The sequence below is a fragment of the Heterocephalus glaber genome, unplaced genomic scaffold, assembly GCF_053883595.1.
Source record: "Heterocephalus glaber isolate CG9 unplaced genomic scaffold, H.glaber_assembly_v1.0 deba00000546, whole genome shotgun sequence".
Taxonomy (NCBI): Eukaryota; Metazoa; Chordata; class Mammalia; order Rodentia; family Bathyergidae; genus Heterocephalus; species Heterocephalus glaber.
The window spans coordinates 8,652,173-8,677,429 of NW_028258147.1; the positions used below are offsets into that span (position 1 = coordinate 8,652,173).

At 43.0% G+C, this 25,257-nt stretch overlaps 1 protein-coding gene across 5 annotated transcripts in view; it reads left to right on the plus strand.

The window, feature by feature from the left end:
• Positions 1–6,259: 6,259 nt before the first annotated feature.
• Positions 6,260–25,257, plus strand: part of Grm8 (glutamate metabotropic receptor 8) — an 867,398-nt gene continuing 848,400 nt past the window's right edge. The window contains exons 1-2 of one of the 5 annotated variants that reach the window (XM_021237614.2): positions 6,260–6,522; positions 15,706–16,526. In XM_021237614.2, coding sequence (XP_021093273.1) covers positions 16,017–16,526 — 510 coding nt within the window. In that variant the 5' untranslated portion in view covers positions 6,260–6,522; positions 15,706–16,016. The other 4 variants (XM_004856414.3, XM_087204574.1, XM_021237613.2 and 1 more) reach the window with 4 other exon arrangements.

Below are 25,257 nucleotides of genomic sequence, written 5' to 3' on the forward strand. Positions count from 1 at the left end.
GGGAGATTATTTCTGCTTTGAATTTTTCTAGAGCCTCATTCATCTGTTTTGTTACTTCCTGTGTTATCAGTTAAGGGTGTCCAGGTGGTTGATTATCAGACTTTTCCACCTCGTTTCCCCCAGAATTTGCCTTTTGTGGGGTGGAAGTCTGAGTTTGTGCCTTGCTTAAATGTCTTCTCATTTTTGTTGTTTGTACTGTCCTTGGTTTAATTCCTGAGTTGATACTTCGAAATGGCTTATTGTAAATATCTTTGCTGCCTGTATTTAGAACCCTTATGGAATGATTGCTTCTCAGAGGTGTCTTCCAGATATAGCTGGTCTTTAGGTTTTGAGTCTCTAATGACTCTGAGGCTATCTCATTTTCATTATACCAGGAAGGACACCTGATTAGATGAATCACAACACCTTAGCCCAAGTGATACAATCAGCAACACAATAACATCAAGTATCTCTTAAAAAATAACAATTTGTGGTATTTATTAATCTATCATCTTTAACTGTGTGAATTAAATCAAAATCAAGACCAACCCAACATATGTTTATAGTGAATAAACTCTTCAATATAGTAACTTTACCCTTTTGGATGGGGTATTAGAAGGAGTTGGGGAAGGAGGAACAGGTAAGTAGAAGGATAAGGGAATGTTAGCAGTGAGGCCAGAGGGCACAGGCAAGAGAAGGAAAGAGAAGAAAAGAAAGATAAAGAAGAAATACAAATTATGGCCAGAATAGGAACACAAAGGGAGATGAAGAACAATGTGGGACAGCAAGGAAGTGAGGCAGAGAGAGAGAGAGAGAGAGAGAGAGAGAGAGAGAGAGAGAGAGAGAGAGAGAGAAGAAAGAAAAAAGAACAATAAAAATTTTAAAATAGTAGCAAAGAAGAAAAAAATTAAAAATAAGAGCAAAAAAAATAGTGGTAGTTTTGAAAATAAGAAATAAAAGGTAAAAATGAAGGGCCTCTTTCAGGGTATGTCTCTGCTGTCACAATAGACAATGTGGGCAGTAGTGTGCAGTTATAAGTCAATGAGTCTCAGTAAGCCAGTCACAGACCCGTGAGATTCAGGCAGATTTCTGGCTGCAAGTCCCAAGTTGAGCTCCCTGTCCTCCTGCAGAGTTGAACTCGGCAAGGGTCTATTGCAGGTTCCAGCTGTCTTTACCCTGAAGGTAGTCCAGGTTCCGATGGGAGGTGGTGATCCTTGCAACTCACCAAGCATGGTGGTCTGGTGTGCCTTTACTGCAGAGATTCTCTTCGCTTTTCCAGTGGGCTTCAGTTTTCATCAAGGAGCCTAAGAGAGGCCCTCTGTCTGTTGTTCACTTAGGCTAGGTCTCCTGGTTGCAAGTGGGCAGAGCAGGCTCAGGCTGACTGCGCCCTGCTCAGTCCAGCTCGCTCTGCCCTCAGGCTGAGCTGGGGGCTGGTGGGCTTGCCCAGGGGGAGGGAGTCCTCACCGGCTAGGTCTCCCTAAATGTATGGGTTTTTGACAGCCTGTAGTAGTAGAATATAGTGGATTTCAAGTTTTAGTGAAAATTATCAGAATCACCCAGAATGTTCACAAAACATGCATATTTACAAGCCCCATTCCAATAAATTGTGTTCACACAGTTCTGGAATAGGGCCCAGGAATCTGTGCTTTCAACCCTAATAATTCTGAGGCAGGTGGTCTTGGATTACATGTGACATATATTTGTGAGGAGTTGGTATTGTAGATGCTAACTGTGACCTGTCCATACTTTCTTGCCCTTATCACCTGCCTACTAATAATCCGCCCATGCCTACTTTCTTTGCCAGAGGGCTTTACCTGGCTTCTGGATGCTGCTTTGCTACTTCTGTGGTAGGCTGGATTTACCAGAGGACTAACATCATCTGGAAATGGCTCCTAGGTAACAACTGATAGGTTTTGTTATATAGATACCCCCTCCATCATTCCCAATTGGGGACAACTGTCTAGTGTGTGTTCTACACTGGCTTTCAGAATTACCTATTGAAATTAAGCTCCAGGTGCCCACCCAAATGTCTATCTTGGAGCACACTTTTCATTGGCTCACTTTCCCTCTTGCCTACTGGGGTTTCCTTCACCTCTTAAACTCCCCACCCTTGAATCCTTGTCTCAGATTGTGTTTCTGAGGGAACCCAATTGAAGCTGATAAGAGACGTGCATGCAGTCACTTACTGCACCAGAGAACTTTTTCCTTGACTCCTGTATGCAGATATGAGCCAACTATGGTATCGAGGAGCACATTGCTCTCATGAACCTCACTGTCAGTCAGTCTAACATATCTGACTTTGTTTCCAGCAGCCAGTATCTTTTTTTTTTGTATTAAATTCTTTTATTGGTACATTGTAGTTATACAACACAATTACATTTCTCATTGGGAATTGTACCTTTACATAATGCATCTTGGTTCTTATTTTTCCCCCATTCCTAGCCCTCCCTTCACGCCCTCCACCCTTCCCTATTTACAAAGACTTTATTTCCATTTTTTCCATTTCTCATCATTTTTTCCTTTCCCTTCTTTCCTTTCCCCTGCCCCTCCCACTACCCCTACCCCTTTGGACCTTTTCTTCCTATTTTGCATTATCGATTATTCATTCTAATCATTAGTACATTTTAGGTATACAATATAATGACATTCATCATTGGAAATTTGCACCTTTACATAGTCTCTCTTGGTTCTTATTTTTCACCCTTGCCCAGCCCTCCCTTAAAGCCCTCCAGTCCTCCCTATTTACAAAGATTTTGTTCCTATTTTTCCATTTTCTCATATTAATCCCATTCCCTTCTATCCTTTCCCCTAGCCCTCCCACTTCCTTCCCCTTTGCCCCTTTTCTTCCTATTTCACATTACCTCTATTATACATTTAGTCCTTATTTATACTTTCAGTTTCTCATGCCAGAGAAACTATTCGGTATTTATACATGTGTGTCCTATTTATTTCACTTAAGAGTATTGCCTCAATGTGCATCCACTTAGCTATAAATGTCTCTAATTTCTCATTTTTTATGGCAGCGGCCAGTATCTTAATAAACTGAGTAAAGCCCATACAATACACTCGTGGTCACTTGAAGATGATCTAGCAAGAAAAATATTGTCTAGTTTCCAAAAGAAACAAATCCATTCTTACTTTCCCCTGTCAGTTTTCCCCATGTGGGGACTTAGTGCTGGGCTGGTTTTCCTCCTGGGTGTATGGCCTTCAGAGGTTCATAGACTTAATGAATACCCTAAAGCAGAAATTGTGGCATAAATCTCCATGAGTATAATACATATCACAGCTTGAGTTAAATGGACCTAAAACATATGGCTTTTTTTTTGTATTTTCTAACACATGGGCAGTTTCTCACATTTTTAATCAACCGCAAATGAGATTATAGGCAAATCTTCTTGAAGGATTAACTACTAGGGAATATATTTGGTTTGTGTAAATATTTGGGGAGGGATGGATGGTGCGGTCAGACACTTTGTGAAGACGTATTTCATACTGCGGTAAGTGGGAGGCCAAGGACAGGCCAGGTGGATGTGTCTGGTTCACCTGCTTGTCTGAACTGAACTGCTTGGGCTTTAGTAACCCTCTCCTGACTTGCACTGCAGCAAAGGGCTAGCAGAGTCACAGTGTTTAGGTTTGATAAATAGGACTTTTGTGCTTTGTCCCACGTGAATGTTACTGATAGGCACCCATCACACCCAGACACAGTTTCTCTTCCAGTGTCCCCGTGTTGCTATCAATCTGGGTAGACTGCAACCTGTGTATGAGCCTGTGTCACTTGTTCAGGGTAGTCATCGGACACACTCAATGAAGAAGGGCCCTATTCCCCACTGATCAGATTCCATGTGGGATTTGAGTGATGGCTCCATTCCGAGTATCAAGAGTTAAGGACGATGCAAAGCCAGGCATCAGAATTATACTTTCCCTGAGAAAGATCAGGTCTACTGATCTCTCAGAGGGCTGCACCAGAAAAGGCAGTGATGTGCCTGTAAGACACCAGTTCTCTGCATGTAATGATCAATAGGGAAAGGAAAAACAGCAGCTCGTTAGGCACTTCTTTCCTGAGCAGCTCACTTGGCCGTGTCAGGCCTCCAAAGGGGTAGCCAGCTGTGTTGTCCTCATTATGAAAATGGGTCCGCCAGAGCATCAGGGTGCAGCTCTTTCAGCCAACACCAGGCACAGCCCTGCTGGGCTCCAGCCAGCCCCTTGCAGATCCTGAAGACCACTGCAAGTTTAGTAGCTGTGCACCCAGGGTAATTTTAGGCTCATTCTGTCTGTTCCCACCTGTGTTTCTCTCCGCTAATGTATTAATGCACATAGTAAAGGGTCTAGAGAGAGATTTACTCATATTTCCAAGTTCCCTATGATAATTCTGCTCAGACAGAGGCCACTGGTCTGGAGTTCGGCCTGGGCTGGGTTGCTGAAGAGACCAGGTGGCTGGGATTGACTTCACACTTTTGTAGTAGGATGCTCTTCTAGCCCCAAGCTTCACAATAGACATTCGAGGTCTGAGCCCCCTGAACCACAGTGCTACATTACTTTGGAATTCTTTCCTCTTTCCCTGCCCCAAGCTGCACTGGTCCCTGGTCAACCCCCTTTAGGGCTACGCTGTACATCCCCAGTGAACTGAGGTTCCCTATGCAGAAACTTTTGGGGACAAAGGACCCAACCTATTTTCTCTCTCCAAATCGTCCTCCTTCCGTCCAGGTGGTTGTGGCCATAAAGGAATGATTCTACAGTTAGGTATCCTCTACCACAGAGGTGGGAGATGGAGAGAATGAAGGAGGAAGCTTCTGGCCTGGAAACCTGTAGATTTTTGCAAGCCATAGAGGGTAAGGGTGGTTTTAGGAAACCAAGAAAGTGACAGCTGCCTTTCACTTGAAATCTCACACACTAACGCCAAACTTGGAAAAAGCAACAGTGCTGGGAGCAAGTGTTGATTTCTGACTCTGGTACTCTTCAGACGTGATTCAAACCCAGGTTTCCTTCTTCATCTGTACAGTGGAATTAATAATATTGATCGTTTCAGACTTGATGTGAGAAGGAAAGAAGCCTGAACAGATTAAAAGATATACATACCCGTATAAGATAATTAATGCAAGTTACTTGTCATAATACTTATGAACTTCACGGTGCAAAGAAAGATGAAATTTACCATCGAGATTCCCAGTGGTGGAAGAAAGCCTGTCTTGCTCGGGGTCTGTCCTCCTTTCTTCACCCTTCTCTTCTCCCCGCTTCCCTTTCTCCCCCAGAACCCCTCCCTTCTCAGGTCGTGCCTCAGGCTGCGGGTGCGGCTGCAGTTGCGCGCGACCGCCTCTAGATGGAACTTTCTCACCAACAAGGGCCGGCGGGCCGCAGCTCCCCAGGCGCGGCGCGGAGAGGGGCTCCTTATCTCTCAACCCCGGTTGAGGGATAGGGGTGCGGGGCGGTATCTCTCGAGGAGGGACGCTGGAGTGTGCACACGAAGCCTGGAGGGTTCCCATCGGTTGGATGCGAAAGGATTTCCGAGGTTTCCTCCCTGCAGGCGGCTCCTGAAGAGTTTCCTGCCCCTCGCCTGCGGCCCCTTGAATCCGCGCAATAAAATGACAGTCGCGTGCCCGCCTGCGCCCCCTCCCGCGGTGCCTGCAGTGGGACCTTATCGAGTTCAACCTCGAGCTCGGGGCTCGGCGAGGGCGCCGGGTACCCTGGGGGCGGAGTTTGAGACCCGGCGCCCGCGGCTCAGGGCCGGCAAAGGGTGGAACAGCCGCGCGGCGGGTGGCAAACTTTGCGGGGGAACCGCGCGGGGTGCACGCTGTACTTCGAGCATCCCCGAAAAAGAAAGCGCGTGGTGGGACACTTGCCATCTGCCACGTGTTCTTCCGGGCACTCTCGTCGGAGCGGTGCTCCCGGGGGCCCCCGGCCTCTCGGGAGCTGACTGCCTCCCGCGGGGGTCCTGGGCTCGCCTGCTCCCGGCGCCGCTCCGCTCCCGCCGTGCGACACCTCCGTTCTCCCCCCACTTTCTAGGGCCTCCCTTTTTTGTCAAGGCGGGGCAGAGGGGTGATTGGTGTATTTCTTTAAAAAAAAAAATCAGAACTAGTATTGATATTTCTGGTCCCCGCGTCGCTCCGCGCGGAAGCGCAGAGGGGGTCCTGCCTCTCGAGCGTCCCTGTCCCTGCCCACGCCCGGGCTGCGCGGTGCCAGCGACACCCAGGGCTCCCGCCCCTCGGGGTTCCTCCTCCCGCTTCCCGGGGTGACTGGCTGGCGCGAAGCGATTGGCGATCCCGGGCGCGATCCCGGCCGCGGCTCCCGCGCCGTGCGCGGGGTGAATGGCCGCGGGCGGAGGATCGCGAGGCGTGGGGCGCAGACCAATCGCGGCCGCCGGTGGGAGTATTTGTTATTCACATGGAAGAGACTCGGCGGCGGCTCGGCCAGCTCAGCCCCCTTAGCCCCGAGACCAGCTACAAGTGCGGCCGGCCGCGGTGCTCGCCTCGCCCGGAGGCGGCGGCGTGGACATGGAGTTGCGGGCTCCCCTCTGGCTTCCTCACCGCGCCCTCTGCGGGGAGCAGGGTAAGACTCCTCGCCGAGCAGCAGGCGGAGGAAAAGAGAAAAGCAAGTGCTGAACCACAGGGAAGGGGGAAGTCCCTGGCTCCCCACACCTACAATTCTCCCCAAACGCCAAGCTGCCTGAAAACGAATTCTCCCTATTCTATCACCCTTTCCTTTTTCTTCCGCTCAGCCGACAGCCAGGCGCACCGTTCCTCCTCCGATCACTTTAGCGATTTGCTTTTCCTGGGCACGAGTAGGTACGCCCGGAGTCGGGAGAGAGCTGGCGGGCGGAGGAAGCGGGAATGGGGAGAGAAGGGGAGTGGGCACCAGGGGGCGAGGGGCTGGCCGGGCATTGGAGCTTGATTGGGTGTCTGTTGATTTTACGTTGCAAATAACGAGGCAGCCACCCCCCTGGTCTTCCCGTGATTACATTCCAGTGAAGAGGTGCAGAGCAGAGGGAGGCTTAGCTTGGAACTCCCAAGGCTTGGAGACGAGATCCCCCAAAAGTTTAGTCGGCGAATGTGAGACTGAAGGGGGACGGGAAGGGGACTGGAGCGCCCAGGATGCTCTCCTGCTCAGGGGCTGGGTTTTAAGTCGCCGTGCCTAGGATTTGCCTGCCCTGCGCGACCTCCCGGACCTGCCCCGGCGGAATCCGGACTTGCCGCGCCAAGATGACGAGGTACCTTTCTTACGCGAATCCAAGGCGAGGGATTTCCGAAGTTAGCAGCTTCCGGGATGAGTTGGAGTAACCCCCGCCTTCCGGAGCTTGTGCTGGGTGGGTATCTCACCATGATCTAGGGTAAAGGGGTCGCAGGGGAAGCCCGGCGGTGTGGGGGTCCTGGAGACCCTCACGCCGCACCCCGAACGCTCTGCCTGGAGTTTGAGCCCTCGAGTTGGCCCCGCGAGGCTGGGATTTCCTCCCCTCCCCCTTTTATGGTTCTCGGGAAAAGGCCGGAGTTCCTTGTCCTGGTGGGGGTTGGGGAAGAGGAAAGGTCCGAGGGTCTTGAGTTTCATTAGTAAAGGCCAACGCTCCCGACGGCGCCTCGGCAGGCAGCACCTGCGATGGAGTGGTCCGGGTTTCGCGCGGAGGAGCCTAGGGTGTGGGCGCTGCGGGCGGCCAGGTGTGGCGGGGTGGAAGCGCTCCGGGCGGGTTGCGCTCGGGGAACTGGGGCGGCGCCAGGTGCAAGGGAAAGGTGAGAGCACCTGGGCACTTCCCCGCAGCCCTAGCCTACCCCATCTGGGCTTCTGTATACAGTCTCAGGCACTGAGAAGAAAAAGAGCCGGTGGGAAAGAGCAGACCCGGGCGGGCGGGGTGGGTGGCTGCTGTCCGAAAGAGACGGAGAGAGACGGAGATGGGAACAGAGATAGCCCTGTCCGCCGCCGTGCCTGAGCCGGCTCATCTGCTCAGCCAAGCAGCCCCGAGATCCCCTGGGGTTGGTAGTGTTGGTGAAAATATAACAGAATCACACACACACACACACACACACACACACACACACACACACACACACACACAGTCTCAACAAAAAGCCCTCGATCGGAACGCTTTCTCGGTGCAAATGAAATGCAGAGGAACGCGCCATTCACCCCTTTGCGCCAGTCTGCACCTTCGCGTGTCCTCAAGGAACTGCTCCCTTGGTGCCCCAAATTGGGCAGCCTGGGTGTAGAGGGTTTCTGAGCGCCCAGGGGTGAAAATAGACCCCGCACTTCCTAAAGCGAGTCTGCTCCGGGAGGGAATGCCTTCTTTGCCGGTTGGGGGCGGGTGAGCCTTGCCCACAGACCTGGTGGTGTGGGAGTCTCGAGAACACCCAAGAATACACTAGGGTCTTGGCCGCTACCGCCACTGAATACAAATCCTGTCTACTGACAAAACTGGAAGACAGGGTTTGTGGTTGGAGACGTTTACAAGAAAAATTACAAACAGGAGAAATGCATTCCGATGATAGCTTTTATTTTGCTTGAAAGAAAGAGAGCGAGCCACCAGCAGGTAGTTCTTGGATAAACAGCTTATTGCGCTTGACTGTAATTTTCACTTTCCGTTATGAAATTGTTTGTCAATAATTACAAATGGCTACAGAAACCACTTTAGTTTACCTTGGTCACTTGCTTGTGAATAATGTCTTGGAAAGATCTCTGTAGGAGAGAGAGTCAGCTGTGGGAAACCCATTCTCGGGTTCTTAAAAATATATGGCTTGATAATTTTGAAAAGACGAGCTTTATTCTTCAGGGAAAATGATTTCCTAATACCTTTTCCTGTTTCAGAGTCAAGCGCAGGTTGTGCCATATTTAAGATAAAGGCAGGTAATTTTTGCTTTTAAGTAAGGGATGTGGAGATAATTAGATGAGGGGAGATTCCCTAGGAGACATTTTGCCTAGAATAAATAAAAAAGATGCTGAGAACGCAGCTGTTCTATACTGTTATGTAGGCTCAATTTGCTTTACTTGGTTTGTGCTAGCAAGTTCTGCCCTAATATGCTCCCTTTGCAAGTTATGGCTGCTTGAATAATTCGAAAAGCATCCAAATCCAAAAGGAGTAGAAAAAGGAAGAGCCGAGCTCCAGCTCCAATGTGTGCAAGAAAAAGTTAGCGGTCTGGAGAGATGTGCTCTTTTCAAACTTGGCTGGGCATGTTGAAGCTGCTGTGGGGCTCCTTTAATTGATATTTATGCAGCAAATAACCCAGCTGACATTCATGTTGGCAGCATCGCATGCCAGTCTTCGTGTAAGAATGTTCTATTGTCTTCAGGGCATGATGCACGAAATGCTGTACACACACTCTTGTGACAGCAATGATGTTTTTCCTTCCAAGTTTATTTCTCCCTGAATTTCCCCCGTAGTTAGAATGCCCAACAGCAGGAGACCTTCTTCTGTTCCAGGGAATGGCATTGCTCTGTTTCAGTCTTAAAAGAAGATGATGTATAGATATCTCTTATTAGACCCAAGCGAAGAACTGGCCTCGTCTCCATGCCTGTTGAATAGGCTGGCTTGTAAAGGCACTGGAAACTGCTGCTGTTCTGCTGATAGAACCTGATTAGGTATCACCAGATTCACACACGTAGTGGGGACAGTTGCTCCATGTTGTTCCAGGAGAAGCTGTGTGCAGACAGCCACTGGATCATATTGTTTCCATCTCAAAAGGGGGATTTTCTCTTATTTAGGTTTGGCTCTATTTGTCCCTTCCTTCCTTTTAATTTGTTCAAAAATATTTTGTTTGATTTTAATGTCTACTTGGTGCTTTGACACATTGTGACCAACTCACCCACCAATTAGAAAGGACCTTGAGCATAATATTATCTCATCCCAGGTCCCAGCTTATGAGTGGTGGGAGTTGTTGTTGGAATGATTTGCGGGGCACTATTGCAAGAAGCTGCCTGACTCGCACTTGTTACACCGCCACTCCTGACTATTAATGATGCTATTTCTTTGGTAAAGAAGTCATGGCTGTCCTAGGAATCATCCTAAAATGCGGGTGTTCCAGTTGGGGGAAGACAGCAATGCATATTCAGGTTATGATGCCTGGTGATGAATTCACTTACTTCCTGGGGGTGTACCAAGGTAAGGAGAGAAGCTTTTGAGGTGAGCCATAGGACACATCAGCACTGAGGGAGGAAGGAGGTCCAGCCCTCTGGAGGTAGAGGGGAAGCAGCTTGGAGCAGAAGTAGGAAGATGTTGGAGAGGCCCCTGAATAGTGAGTGGAGGTTGTTGAACACATGTTGCCAATTCCCTACTTTTCCAGGCAGGTTTATGCCTAAGGAGAGAAATCTGCTAGAAATAATCCTTAACGATAGACAAATTACAGTATGTTTGACTTACAACTTAGGAAGGTTTCCTATTGTCTTGTTTTCACTCTAGAAGAATATCTTGTCAGCACCTCTTTCAGAATAGCCCCTTTGAGTTTCCAGCTGTCCATGACTTTCAATTTCCCAGAGCAGATATTGTACTTCCATTGACTTTCTACTTCTTTCTTTTTTTTAGTTTTCCTTCCAGGTCTGTATTTTTCATATGGTCTGTCCAAGGTCAATTATTGAACACATGACTGCTGTGAAGGTCTGACTAGCTATGTGTGTGATGGGCCAGTAGTTTTCTCAGATTTTCTAAGTACACAAGAACAGTGGGTTTTCTTCAGTCCTAGGACTAAATAGTATCCCTGTACATTCTTGAAGTATTTTTACACATTGTATCACTTGATTTCAACCCAGAAGGTGGGCAGAAATCATCCCCCACTTTGGAACAAAGAAACTGAGACTAGGTTAAATGAGTTGCCCAATGCCATACAGTGAATGCTGGAGGAGTAAGACCAAAATCAGGGTCTCCTGGACCCTGGGATGTCCCGGAAAATCAAGCACGTGTTAGCACCATATCCCTCAGTGTCTACACTCAAGGAGCACAGAGTAAGGGAAAGAATGTAACAACAGCGCTGCATTTGATCTTGGCCTGAGAATTTAGATACAGTCATATAATTGATTTGTTTTCAAGTCTCACATCTGGAATGGGGTCTGTGATAACTTTATAGGTGAAGTTTTAGGAAGGAAATGAGATACTGTGCATGAAACTCCAGGAATTCCAGAGGCATTCAGTAAGTGTGGGGTTTCACCTTCTTTCCTTTTTCTTCTCTGCCACTGCTATAAAAGTGGCTCCTTATTTCTTTAAATATGGTCTTTTTATGCCATAACTTTGTTATTGGTAAAATAAGGGTGCAAGTTGAATTCTACTAACTCAGATTGTATTTTAAATGTATGAGATTTAGCTATTTAAAGAAAATCTGTGGCAAATTCTTTTGAAACGCAAAGAATCACCTTCTAATTTAACTGTTTAGTAAGTTGAGCTTCTCATGTATCAGATTTATTAAAATATGGGGTTCTGCTTTTATAGAAGAGCTTTCACAGCTCTCTCACTCATGGGAAAAACACGACTCAGCTACAGACAAGATCAGTTATTGTGTTCATTTGGCAAATCCTTGCTCTGATGTTTGATCGTAACCTCATAGTCTCTCATTATAATAGAATTGCAATAGAATCTTATTATAATAGAAACTCAAAACAGGAAGCTGGAAGACACCTTAGAAGTGGTCTATGTCACTCATTTCACAGATGACAAAATGGAAGCACACAGATGAAGTGACATGTTCAGTGTCACCAGCCAATGGCTGCCAAACACGGATCCAATTCCAGACTCCGTTGCCAGGAGAGAACTCTGTCTGCCCTATCTCTACTCTACCCCCACCAAGGATCCACACATGTAACAGCCTGAGAGGTGGTACAGAAATATAATGCTTTTCCAAACAACCAAAAAGAGCTGCAAGCGTAGGCAGTTTCAAGTGAAACTTCTGGGTTAGCAATTTTATGAGTTGATGGGAATATTCCGGATAACCTTTTTGTTAAAGAGCTGAATAGGTGGTAGCATTGGAATGCTGCTTTGGCCTTTTTAATGGGAAAATTATAATTCTTGGCCAGTGCTCTTTCTCAGCAAGGATTTTACCATGATATACCTTAATTGCACTTGGTACATGCTGGAGGCAGGCAGGAGGGCTGACCCTGATAGACCCTGGGTGTGTTGGTGAGCTTGTTTCTATTGGCATCAGATTGGCCAGGAAATTGGATTGGAATTAGAAGTGTTTGGATAAACTGCACTGGATATTTCCAACAATTGGAGAGATTCGAAATCGCCCTTTTGGAAATGTCTCCAGATTATCCCTTTCTGATGAGTACATTATTGTTTTTACAGAGCTAAGCATTGAAGATGCTGTCATTCTAAAACCTGTACACCCTCACCTGTGCTGCCACAGCTAGCCCTGAAACACTGGGGGCATTCTTTAAGGAGAACACACTTCTTGGTGGACGGCTGAGGATTTTCAGGGTGCTGCCACTTGCTAGCTTAGGACTTGGGGCTGGACTAAACCTCTCTGAACCTTACTTTCTCACTTATACACTGATTAATGATCAGTCTATGGAAATTCATTGAGATCCTGTGTGTTAGGTACTTGGGACTTTGGTACAGAGAAAGTCTGTAGAAAGTAAAAAGAAGCAGAATTCAGGACTCTGGCCTAGGAGGAGCTGTCCTTACTGGACTTTTAGGACATAGCTGGAACACTGTTGAGAGGCACAGACTCTAGTTCTATCCAGGGGACCAGCTCCCCAGGAGATCCAGGTGCACAGGAAGGTCAGCAGGAGGGCTAATGTTGTACCATGTATGTAGGATAGTGGAGGTGGGGTGAGCAGGAAGAACCAGGAGGGTTCCTGTTAAGCCTGCCTGCAGGGTTGCCCTGTGGTAGTGCCCAGGGGTAGTGCTCCCCTCAAAGGTCGTTTTCAGGACTGCAGACTTCACATCTCCTTGAAGAAAGATGTCTATCAGCACAGGCAAGGTTTCTATCAGCCCCAGGGGAAGGTCAGTTCTAGGGAAAAGCTATTGTACTTTAAATCAAACACAGAACATGAAGTAGAGCTATTCGGATCTATAGCTTAGAAAGGTCATTATTTCTTTAAAACTCATTGACTCTAAATAGGATGAGTTTGGATTAAAGCTCACAAGAATTCTATAAGAGCAAGAGCGGGCAGTGTAAGATTGTACAATGACACCTAAGTTCTGTGGGTTTCTAGAAATGTTCACATATATTTCCCCTCAGGATTTAAAAGGGAAACTAAACCTTTCAGCCATCAGGAATCTGTGATTTTTATGGCAATGTATCAGACTTTGAAATAACTGCAATATTTAAATATTTTATAAGTAGCTCTGATTTTATTTTTAAAATGACAAAAAAATTCACTAAAAAAACCTCACTGTCTGGACAAATATGCAAAAAGTTGCTTTGCTTTAGGAGAAAGTTACAAGCCATATTAGCAATGGAGCTCATGTTGACTGAACATGTGCCCTAGGTCAGGTACTGTGTTTTCTGTGTGTGCTGGGTGGCGAGTCCATCACCTCTTATAGACAAGAAAAATCAAATGTTAAGAGAGGCATGCAATTAATTCTGTGTTGCAGAGGAGGAAACTCAAAAAATTTGCTGTCCAATAAATTATAACCCAGAATGGAGCCTCTTGTTCTCCATTTCAGTGCATTTATCCACTAAACCAAACAATTAATGTCTCACTGCTACTCATCCCCTGACCTTTCCTTAAACAAAAGCCCCAGATGGACCTATGAGATGATAAAGAGACTAAGCATTATTGTAAACACCAATAGTTTAAAAAGAAACCTCATTTTTTAATACTTCCAGGACTGCACAGCAAGTGGAATTAGCTTAATGCCAAGAGAGTAGGTGAGGATGCTTTGTGATTAGCAGATGGACTGTTTATTTGTTCATCTCTAATTGAAAGCTGTTTATTCTTTTAAGTGTTTTGGGAGGTGGCTTGGTGTAATGAAGAAAGACTATCTTTGGAAAGCAGTCTTTATCTATTGTCCCTTAAACATTTCTTCTGTACCTTATTTATCTGTTTATTCTGGGCTCTCTAAGAAAGGATATGTTTGGGGTCAACCCCACCATGGGAGTTGGTCTCAAATTCTAAATTAGTGGTCAGAGTTCATGAGGTTTTACTGTCATGTAACTGGTCTTCCCTGTGAAACTAAAACACTTAGATCCTACTTCTCTGGTGGATAATTTATGGTCCATCACTTAGATGATCTCATCCAGAAAGTCAAATTTCCTTTCGTGGAATGCTTGAGGTCAGGCTACTATGGAATTCGATTTTCCCAGGGAGAAGCAGTTGCTAGGAGAATTGAGTGTTGAGAAAAATCAGGAAAGGACTAGGTGTTTGGGAACAGTATGGAGGAAAGTCAAGGCTTATATGTGCCAGGAAGCAGGAATACTTGCACAGAGCACAGAACTGTCTCGGAAGAAGGGTCAGTGGTTGGCCAGGCCTCCAGGTGTACAATAAAAAATACAGCAGATAGTGCAGTGGGCTACCATGAGCCCATTTTCAAAACTGAAAGTGAAAAAAAATTAAGCTTTCTTTAAAGGCATTTAGGCATATGTTCAGTTGTGCCCTAGGGAGGCATCATCTTTTCTTTCAGGACAGGAAGGATGGAAAGAAAATTTTATGAACTGGAACTTGAACAAATGAATGGAAATACAACCAGATGTTGGTTGGCTAGGGTAGAGGGAAATGGTCCAAATTTTAGATTTCAAACTCAAATATAAATAGGTTAGAAATGAGCATTAGATTAATCATCCTGTCAAAATAAATTGGTACTGTTTATTCTCTTAATTATATGTATGTTTCCAATCTCAGATTCCCTGTGTTAAGTTGGTTCTCATTTTCAGTTAAACCTCCTCAAAAGTCTTTTGAAAGAATTTCATGGAATTCTTTAAAGAGTGAACTTTTTCTATAGATTTTCCTGTAGACTTTTTCACTGTAGGTTATTTCTAGTCGTGATGAAATAACTGTTTTCCCTACTGAGTCAGACAAAATTAAGAAGCTTTTCAATTGATCTCCAGCTCTGATGTGCTCCTCGTTCTGGGATCAAGGCATATTTCAGAACTGCAAACATGCTCATTGCTTCCACACCAATGAATTAATTGGGATCTCTAACAATGGCAATAGGAAGATTCACACACATAACCCTGTGTTTAATTTTCAAGTCTTTGTTTTGTTACCAGAGAACAATAAGATATCTACAAAACAGCTGACATTCTGAATGAACTTTACTCATGATGTACAAAGCTTATGTATTTTGAGATCTTTGGGTGGGTTTGTTTGTTTGTTTCTCTCTCTTTTGTGATTGAATAATCACTTTTTTCCAATGGGAAATCTGGGACACTAAAAAATGTCAACAGATGACTGTCTTGTTGAATACATCACAGAAAGTAACCTTTCATTGTGATTTTGTAGACAAAATTCAAATGCTAAATTTAGAGAACTGTAAAAAGTAAAAACAGATTTGAAAAGAAATAATGCCATCCACCACAGGAATTTTACTTCATGGGAATAAGATTTATTGAAACAAAATGATAAATAAAAATACTTTCTGGCTTGGGAGAATCAACCTAGTTTCTGATACTTTCCTGTTGCCCTTGCTCTAAAAGTGTCATCAATCTCCCTGTTTAGATGCAGTGCAGCCAGGTGTTCAGAATCACAGGGAGACAGAAAGAATTAGTCTCTTACTGAATAGTGGAAATATTTTTTAAAAAGAGGTTGATGTAAACTGGCTTAAATATATGAAAAATATAGCTCCACTGAACTGAACCCTCTTTTTCCCTCCCTTCCCCTCAGGAGTAATTCTGCTACAGGGCTGACTTCAAGGACGTGAATTGTTGACCTCATCTCAACGTCAGAACCTCAGATATTCTAATTTTTGAATTATTCCAGGCAAGTTGACTTTTCATGGGAATAAAATTGAACCTGAAGGGTCCAATGGAAATTCACTGTGACTTTCAAATCAAGAAAACTTACTGAAACCCACAGAGCCTTTCCTTTATGGGCCCTGATGGTAGCCTCCAGAAGGTGGAGGCTCAGGTGGTGCCCCTTCCTCTGTGTCAACAATAAATTTTGGGTCTTGGATTGCAACACCACCTGTGGAGAAAATGGTATACGAGGGGAAAAGATCAACCTCTTGTCCTTGTTTCTTCCTCTTGACTGCCAAGTTCTACTGGATCCTCACAATGATGCAAAGGACTCACAGCCAGGAGTACGCCCACTCCATACGGGTGGATGGTGACATCATTTTGGGGGGTCTCTTCCCTGTCCACGCAAAGGGAGAGAGAGGAGTGCCTTGTGGGGAGCTAAAGAAGGAGAAGGGCATCCATAGACTTGAGGCCATGCTTTATGCAATTGACCAGATTAACAAGGACCCAGATCTCCTCTCCAATATCACCCTGGGTGTCCGGATCCTCGACACATGCTCTAGGGACACCTATGCTTTGGAGCAATCGCTAACCTTCGTGCAGGCATTAATAGAGAAAGATGCTTCTGATGTGAAGTGTGCTAATGGAGATCCACCCATTTTCACGAAGCCTGACAAGATTTCTGGTGTCATAGGTGCTGCAGCAAGCTCCGTGTCCATCATGGTTGCTAACATTTTAAGACTTTTTAAGGTAGGTAAAGGCATTGTGTTTCTGATCATTGTGAAAGGACAATAAATTCTTGTGACTCTAGCTGCAGGTTTGAAGAACAAAGTGAAGCTGAAGATGCGGATAGACCCTTCCGGTACCACCAGCTTCCTTAAAACAGGGGTTTTGTGCCTGGGTTTCAGCATATGCTGCTATAGCTTCATTATCTGCAATTAATTGGATTAATTTTGAATCTTCTTTTTTCTCAAAAAGCAAGGTGGTAAGATCTGTGACATATTGGGTTCTTGCCATCTTGGGATAACCTCCTTACTGAGCCTCATTTTAAATCGACATAAGCATTTTTAGAGAATAATGAACACCCAGCATGTCTATCATATAAGACATTTCTTTGGTATTTGAGGTGCACATGAGACAATTGACTTGGTCAAACGTCTTTTAGGTGGGATGCTCTGCTATGACAAGAGTTCCTGTGTGGAAAAGCAGTATTTATCACTAATGGGTAGATGGGAGTGATACTCTGGGAGATAAGATGGCCATAAAATTATCAAGCTTATCATAACTACAACAGAACAGAACTTAATTAATTCAGACTGCTCTGATACAGACTTGGAATAATTATATATGATTATTATTGAGTTAATAGTTCAAATTTAGCAGGATAAATCAAGACCTTTTGACTTATTAATGATCTATTACCTATAGACTGCATTCATACACTGAATAAAATTGGCAATATGAAATTAAAAGTGCTATGAAAAGTACAAAGTGCAATAAAATACAGTTATTATACCTCACCATTTTCACTAACTTTCTCATCTTATTTATTATTACCCATTATGTAGTCTTTTGTAATAGACGTAATTTTTAAAATTGAAAATACTTTTCACTCTGATTTCATACTCAGTGGGACTTGACTTTTCCAACTTAACCTGAATTAATGAGGCTTCTTTTTATATTGCAAAAAACCATTCCTATGCATATTAGATTTAAAGTTGGATAGATGACAGATGTAGTGACAAAAACAAATAAAGCGATGGAAAACTTCACAAAAAAAGAAGAAAGGAATAGAATCAAAGGCTTTCTTTTTTGAAAGATATCTTGGGGGGCCCATCTACTTTGGTTGACATCTCATGCAGGAATCCTCTCTGCATCATGCTGCTGCACAGCCTCTGTATAAATTCTCTAGTTTAGAGGGGAGAATACTGAGAGGAAGCTTAATGGCTATTTTCAGACTGATAAAATTTCCTTCAATGAGGAGGCTGCTTAGAAGCTCTGTGTATCTAAGGTGGACTGGAGAGGGACAAACAGGAGCCAAGGAGTGTGGTGGACATTTGAGCAGTACATTAGGAAGATTCTCCTGGCAACAAGGACCCAAGATTAAAACAGGCAGCTTTAACCTTTAGGCACCTTCTTCTCTGTCTCCAGAAACCTTCAAGGGAAACTAAGAAGTTGTCAGTATTTCTGGTGGGCTAAACAACTCCTCCCAGGGAGCTAAGATGCAGAATCAGGATTCTCCAGGGCCCACCCACCTCTAGGAATCTAGGACTCCTCCCAGCAGTGCTTATTCTGTGCCGCAAGGCCCTTGCTCCTCTGGAGGGGTGTACAGCTCAGTTATTTCCCTTTTCTGATTTGATCTCCCTCCTTGCTTGCTCCAGAGCATCTCTTTTCAGTTAACTCAGTGAGTGTGGCTCAGAAACACCCATTTTTCTAGAGGAAAAAAAATTCACGAGGATCTCCTTTCTATGACCCTCCCCATTTACACAAATTCTTTTTCTCATCAATTCCATAATAATCCCCATGACTCTTTTTCCTTTTTTCCTTGTTTCTTCCTCTTGCCCGCCACGTTCTACTGGATCCTCACAATGTTGCAAAGGACTCACATACCAGGAGTATGCCCACTCCATACAGGTGGATGGTGACATCATTTCAGGGGGGTCTCTTCCCTGTCCATGCAAAGGGAGAGAGAGGAGTGCCTTGAGAGGAGGAAAGAGAGGCAAGGATTTGGGGAGTGGAGTGGAGGAGATAAGGTACTTATCTGAGGTTTTGAAAGCTTGTTCACATTAATTTTTGCCACAAAATCAGCATATCTGTAAGCTGCAAATAATAATAATATAATGTAGGTTGTTGGGTATATTTAATGAGAAAGGTACAATATCCTTTGTTTCTTTAGGCTGCTAAAGAAACTTCAAGCCCTCTGAAAGCAGGAGAGGAAATTTTGTTTTACACAGGCTGCATCTGGCTTCTCTCTTCTCTGTTCTTCCCTCACCGACTGGCCAATTCTCTTACTCTCCTGGATCATTCTGAAGGGCTGCATCTAACCAAGGAAGAGGATAGCTGTTGGGCAGAGTCTGTGGTCCAGGTCAATTCCTGAGCTGCTGGCTAGCACACCAGGGTCAGTGCCCTTGACTGACCAAGTTGTAGGTCACCATTAGCCAGGAGGGGGCGCTAGTGATGGTAGAAGGCATAACTAACATCCTCAATACCGTGGCAGGGAGCATGCATTTAACCTGCTGGAAGCAAATCTATTTATTAACCAAGTTACTGGATTTGAAAAGTTGATATACAAAAGTCAGACTGCGAGAGGTTATAGGTGTTCAGGTCAGCTTTCAGCTGAACTTGGAACCATATGAATGTAAATTAAATAATTGCAACTTATTGTTGTGCTGCCTTCATTTACTTTGATGATTTATATGTGACCCATAGCTAACACTCCACAGTGATTTTAATTATGATATAATTATAGTTGCTCTTGGGACAGAAAATGGTTCACTTTATGTGGGATGACTTCTGTTTATACCCATATGTTAGGACTGACAAGAATATTAGAATAGTTATCAAAGGAATGATAGCAAATTAATGCATTGGGGATTGGGATACAGTTCCATTCTGAAAAATATTAATCTTCTTTAAACTGAATGCTATGACTTAAAGTAAATTTTAGGGAAGTTTATGACCCCTTCAAAATAGCATAAGACCCAAATAATCTAAGAAGATGCATGGAAATCTACCTGATGCCACTTATTCCTAGATTAGAGGACTTAAAGAAGGTAGAACCTCTGGGTTTGAAAACATATAAGCAGTTATCCTTGATCATAGATGTATAAACAAGGTCTTGATTCATGAATTTACTTCCTTTCTCAGCAATAAACATGAGCTGGAGTTATAAGAATGTGGCTGGGACCTTCTTAAAATTTTATAGAAAATGTTTGAGGTAAAAATGGCAGTAACTTTCAAATGTCTCAGTTCTCTGTTTTGGGCAACTCTGGAAAATCCCTGTCTCTACCTGCAGGCTCTGTCTGAACTAAATTGTAAGGAGACAGCATCTTCAGCACCTCAAACGACCTGTCTTCAATGTTGTGTCCTCTGCAGTTGTCCTGTCCTGTGTTCTTCTATGTTTCCCTAATCAGAGCCTGACACAATGCATCCATGTACATCTGTCACCTTCATGTCTGTCTGTGTTTAAGTCAGAAGAAGATTTTATTTGCCCAGCAATCAAATGGAATGAAATGATTTGTCTTCGTAAAGGAGATTCTGGCCTTATTGGGGGAGGTTCACTTAGCTCCTACAAGGTCACTGCCTGGAGCTCAGGGAGTTTTGCTTGTCTGATCTTGAGGGAACTTGTGTTGCCCTACCTTCGTTTCTCTTCTGACAGCTTAGATGCAAATGAAAAAGTTGGTCCTTTTAACTTCAGAGGAGAGTTGGATGAAGGGCTGGAGCCAGAAACACTGGGAGTAGGCAATACTGTGAGGCTTAGGCCCACAGGATCCTGAATGCTCCACTACCCCAGTTATCCTCAACCCTGAAGTTGGCATAGGGCTCATGCCCTTCTCTTCCCCCCAAAAGGGTGTGTGTGTTGGATTATTAAGATTTCCTAGAAGGCTTCCCGAATGGCAGGACCCAGTGAGTAAGAACTGTCTCCCTACCCCTCAGAATTATTTTTTTACTGAGAGAGGTTGGGTGTCTCATATCCCTCAGGTATGTTAGGAATGAAACTGGTTTGAGAGAAACAGAACAAGACTTTAATGGTAGGAACTTCGGAGAGAAGCACTGCTGTGCCTTAATGTGTATACACGTATGTAAACATAAATATGTCATATGTGGGCTGGCATGGGGCACAGTGTCCACCCAGGTAATTGTTTAACTCCTTTAGCAATTAATGGCTTTAAATAACAGTAGTATCAATTAAAGTAATAACTGCCGAATAACAAAGTCAGGACAGTTTCATCCTACACAAAGATATAAATGACATCTCAGGCATTGTTGTACTGTAGAAAGCCCAATGAAAATAGGTGCCCAGCTCTCAGGAGCTGTGTAGCTTGAAAAATTTTTTTAAAAAAATTAAGGATCTTTTGGAAATGTTGATCGGGAAACCTACAAATTAAATTTATATATGCTTTAGAAAGAGATCAATTTTTCCCCTTTCTAGAATATTTCCAGCCTTCTCCTTTAAATTAGAGCAGATTTATTTCTCAAAACACTAATAATATGTCTCACATGGGGCAAAGATTGCATATTCTAAGTTAAAAATAGCACATTGACGCTGGAGGTAACACTCACATTAATGTCTACAAAGATGCACTGAGTTATATGAGGAGAGTGTCAGACACAATTTTTCTCTCTTCTGTTTTTCTAACTTCATCTGAATTGTTAATTTTCTATTCTTGACAGGTAGGAGTTAGATAGCCTGTAGTGTCCTTCCAAAGCAATCAGATGAGACCTGTCAATAGAAGTCCATTTGTGGGTGTGCTAGATAGTTTCTCCTCATGTGGAACTGTGCTGTTTATAAATGGCTAAAATTGATCTTCATGTTAAGTAAATGAAATACAGAGAAATATCTTGTTTCCCTGGAAGTCTTTGCCTACTTTGCTATGTTTACAAAGATATATCTTCTTCCAAGAGATTCTACCAGTTGTAGCAACAACTAAAACCAACTATTTTGTGAATTATGTATTGCATATAATGGATTTTATTAACTGTAAACTATGAAAAGATAAATCTGCCATATCTAGGCTCATCTAGTTAGATGGGTGGATAAATAAGCACAATCAATAAACTCAGCAGGAATTAACATTTCCTATAACTCTTATTGGACAGCAAACAGATAACAGAATATGGACAGCTAGAGTCCTTCAGTCAGTCCTGTGGTACTGTAGCAAGGTCCAGTTTGACTATGAAAAGAGCTTCCTCACCTTACATGAGAGATGATGATGCTTTGTCTTACAGATACCCACAGTAGTGGCGTTGGCTGAGAATTAGCATTTAAATTCATAACCAGAGAGATGTGTGGGAAACACAGACTTGGTAATGTCTGTTCCCTTCTTTAAACTCTTTAATGGCTACATTCCTCCCAGGATGAAGGTCCATCTCTACTTTTAATGGCTACATTCCCCACAGGATGAAGGTCCATTTCTTTTTCCATTTTCCTTGACTGGATTTTCTTTGTTATGTATAATGACAAAACAGTCTATCCTTTCTCTTCTTAGTCTTTATCCCATACTATTATAGTTATTTATCAGCACAGATAAGTACCTGTGTTTTCCGTTCAACCCTAAGCATCATGCAGATAGGATCCATGTGTGTCTTTGTTACTGTAGTCCTAGACTGTATCTTGGACTTGTTGGGAAAATAAGAAATGTTTGTTGAATGAACAAATGAACCAGTCATATCTCTCAACTTTCTCATCCCAGCCCCAAATTTTGGAAAGAATATTTGGGTAGATAGGACAGAAATAGAACTGTTTATTTTATTTTTATACTTTTTTAGAAAAAGGAACAGAAGGAGGAAGAAGGGGGAAAGAAGGAAACATGGTATATTTTGAGAGTTCCTATTTTCATGTGCTTCCTCATTTTTGTATTCATTTACATTTTCTCTAAATAGATTTTTAAAATTAAAAATTGAATAAGTAAAATACATGAATGCATTCTCATTTTGAAAGGTGTTAGCAATAGATAAGTTGATAGTGTAAAATGGAACAAATCCACTTCCCAACACATCTACCATACCTATTAATAAAATTACACATGCACACGTGACTTTATTAATAGATGTGTATCTTACGACTTTCTTTTCTACTTAATATGTAATATATCTGAGAGAGACTTTTATGTTGGCTAATGTAGGTCTGTCTCAGTAATTCTCAACCATGGCTGCATGTTAGCATTACCTAAATAGCTTTTTAAAGATATGAATATTCAAACCCTACCCAAGATTAATGAAACTGTGGTGGAGCCCAGCCTTGGCAGGGTTTTGAAAGATTACCAGGTGATTCTGAAATTTGTGCAGAATTGAGAAGCACAAGAGATTATTTTTTTATTTTAATGGTTTCTTGGTTTTTAATTATATGGATAGACCATAATTTACTATACAAATCCCTGATAGGGAAGTAATAAAATATTACTTTCTTTTGATTTCTTAAGATTGTTTATCATTCGAAAAACACTTGTAACAATACCAGAGCCTCATCCAAGTACTATTAGCTCTAGAGTGAATTTTGATATCATGGAGCTCTTTCTTGGACCAACAAAGGGAATACATGAATGAATAACTAAAACTATCCTGCTATGAGGCAGGCACACATGACAAAGGCATACACCGTAGGACCTCCTCTTTATAACACATACTGCCTTAGAATCAGTGGTATGGTCACACGCTCAGATTATGAAAGGAATATCAGGACTCTTGCTGGGTGAAATAGATTTTAAACTCGGTGAATTTAAAACTTTCTTACTTTCCTTTCCTGTAGCTCCAAAATGGTCTGAAATCCTACAGTGAATACTAAAAACATCTTAAGAGCTTATTTAGTGATTAATGCTTATCTTTTGGGCATTTTAAACAATGAGGTTGTTTTAAAAGTAGTGAGAAGGCTTTTCAAGAAAGTGGCTTGTGATCAAATGCTACATTTTTTTTTTGTTTAAGAAATCGTCTGAAAATCTTTCTAAAACAAGTCAGGGTGGATGTCAATGAATAAATAAATCTGCATAAAATACTGTGCTCTGTCTATTCATTTACACTAGAGATTGTGGTTTTCAAATTTTTTTAGACTTTATTTTTTAGAGTGATTTTAGGTATATAGGAAAACTCAGGATTATAATGAATTTTATTTGGTTTAACCAAAGCTTATACCTTCCTAGGAAGACAAAATCTAAAGGCTATCTTGTGGCTTCAGTTCAGTTGCTGTCAGATTTAGCATGCATCCGAGTCAGCTGGAGGGCTGGTTGAAAATGGATTGCTGAGTCCACCTTAAGAGTTTCTGATTCAGTAGGTCCTGGGTGGGGTCTAAGAATTGATATTGCTAACTGTTGCCAGATGATGTTGATGTTGCTGTTTTGGTAGACTATGCTTTGAGAACCACCACTCCAAACAAATTGCTTGTTGGCGGACTTAGCAAGTCAAAGGACACAAAACAAAAATGAGACTTAACAATGTTCTGCCTGACAGCAGTCTTTTTTCCTTTGACTCATACCTGGTTAGGCTTCTGTTCATGTTGGTCCTAATCACAGCAGCTGCTATGTGAATCTGTTTTTAATTGTGTGCTCCTTTGGAAGTTGTGTTCCTTATTAAATAATGCACAGCTCAGGAATCACATTTGTATAATGGCCACTTGAACCTCACTCCTAAAACAAGGTCATCTAAATTACCACTTTTACTCATTTTTCACTACTGAGATAGTATAGTAAACTGATTTAAGATACTTAGACTGTAAGATACACAGTAACGGGAATTGAGAACAGTAAGAGATGAAAGAGGCTATGATTTGTCGCAGTTCCCAGCAATTTGTCTTCAGAAACCATGACAGCTACCTCCTGATTTCCATTACACAATGCAATTTCAAATAACATTCCACAGCAGCCTTAATCAATAGAGGGTCACAAGAGGTGGGGATAGGACCTATTTGCCCATTTAATTGATATAACACATTTTGTGGTGAAAGACAGAGACATCTCTTTTAGCCGTCACTGGGGACTTTTTCTATCCCTAAGCATCTTTAAAACATAAAAATGTACATGTAATTTTTATGTGTTTTAAATCTGTAACAAACATCAAGCTGGTAAAGTGAAGGGCTCTAGGCATAGTATTATCCACAGGCACTTTTCCCTGTTTCCAGGTAAAGAAACTATTTCTAGAATGAGGCCAGTTTTCCTTCATTAGGGCCAGCAAACCAACAGACACATATTCTCCATGTTGGCCATTAGTCTCCCTCCAAGGCTATTCTAGACTCCCTCTGAGTTTTAGGAGTCTGATTTTCCTGGTATAATCCCAGAACCTTTGGTTAGATCCATCTTCAGAGAAGTCATGGATTTTTGTCCCTCAGTATTCCCTACAGTGCTGCACAAGGCTCCCCTGGACATGTGGATGGTAAGATACTTTTATGCTGCCATATTAGCTATGCTTCCTTTCATATGGATTGAGAGTAAACTCTAATTTTGACTAGTTCTTGTACTATTTCTTACACTTTAAATCTGAGTACCTACATTATGGCAGTTCTATTTATTAGAGTCTCAGAATGTTTGTTGTTTATAGAAAATACGCAGATTTGTTAGATATTGGGGGTTATAGATTTCTATTGTCATCAGAAATTGTCTATTCATTATTGTGATGTACTTAACTAGTGATGCTGATGTTCTTCTAAGTAAAATAGATGAATATGAATTATAGGATGTAGGTCAGGCTCCACAGTCAGAGTTTCTGGGTTCAAATTCTGATATAATTTTTTTTAACTGTGTAACCTTACATAAGGTAGTTTATCTCTCTGAAC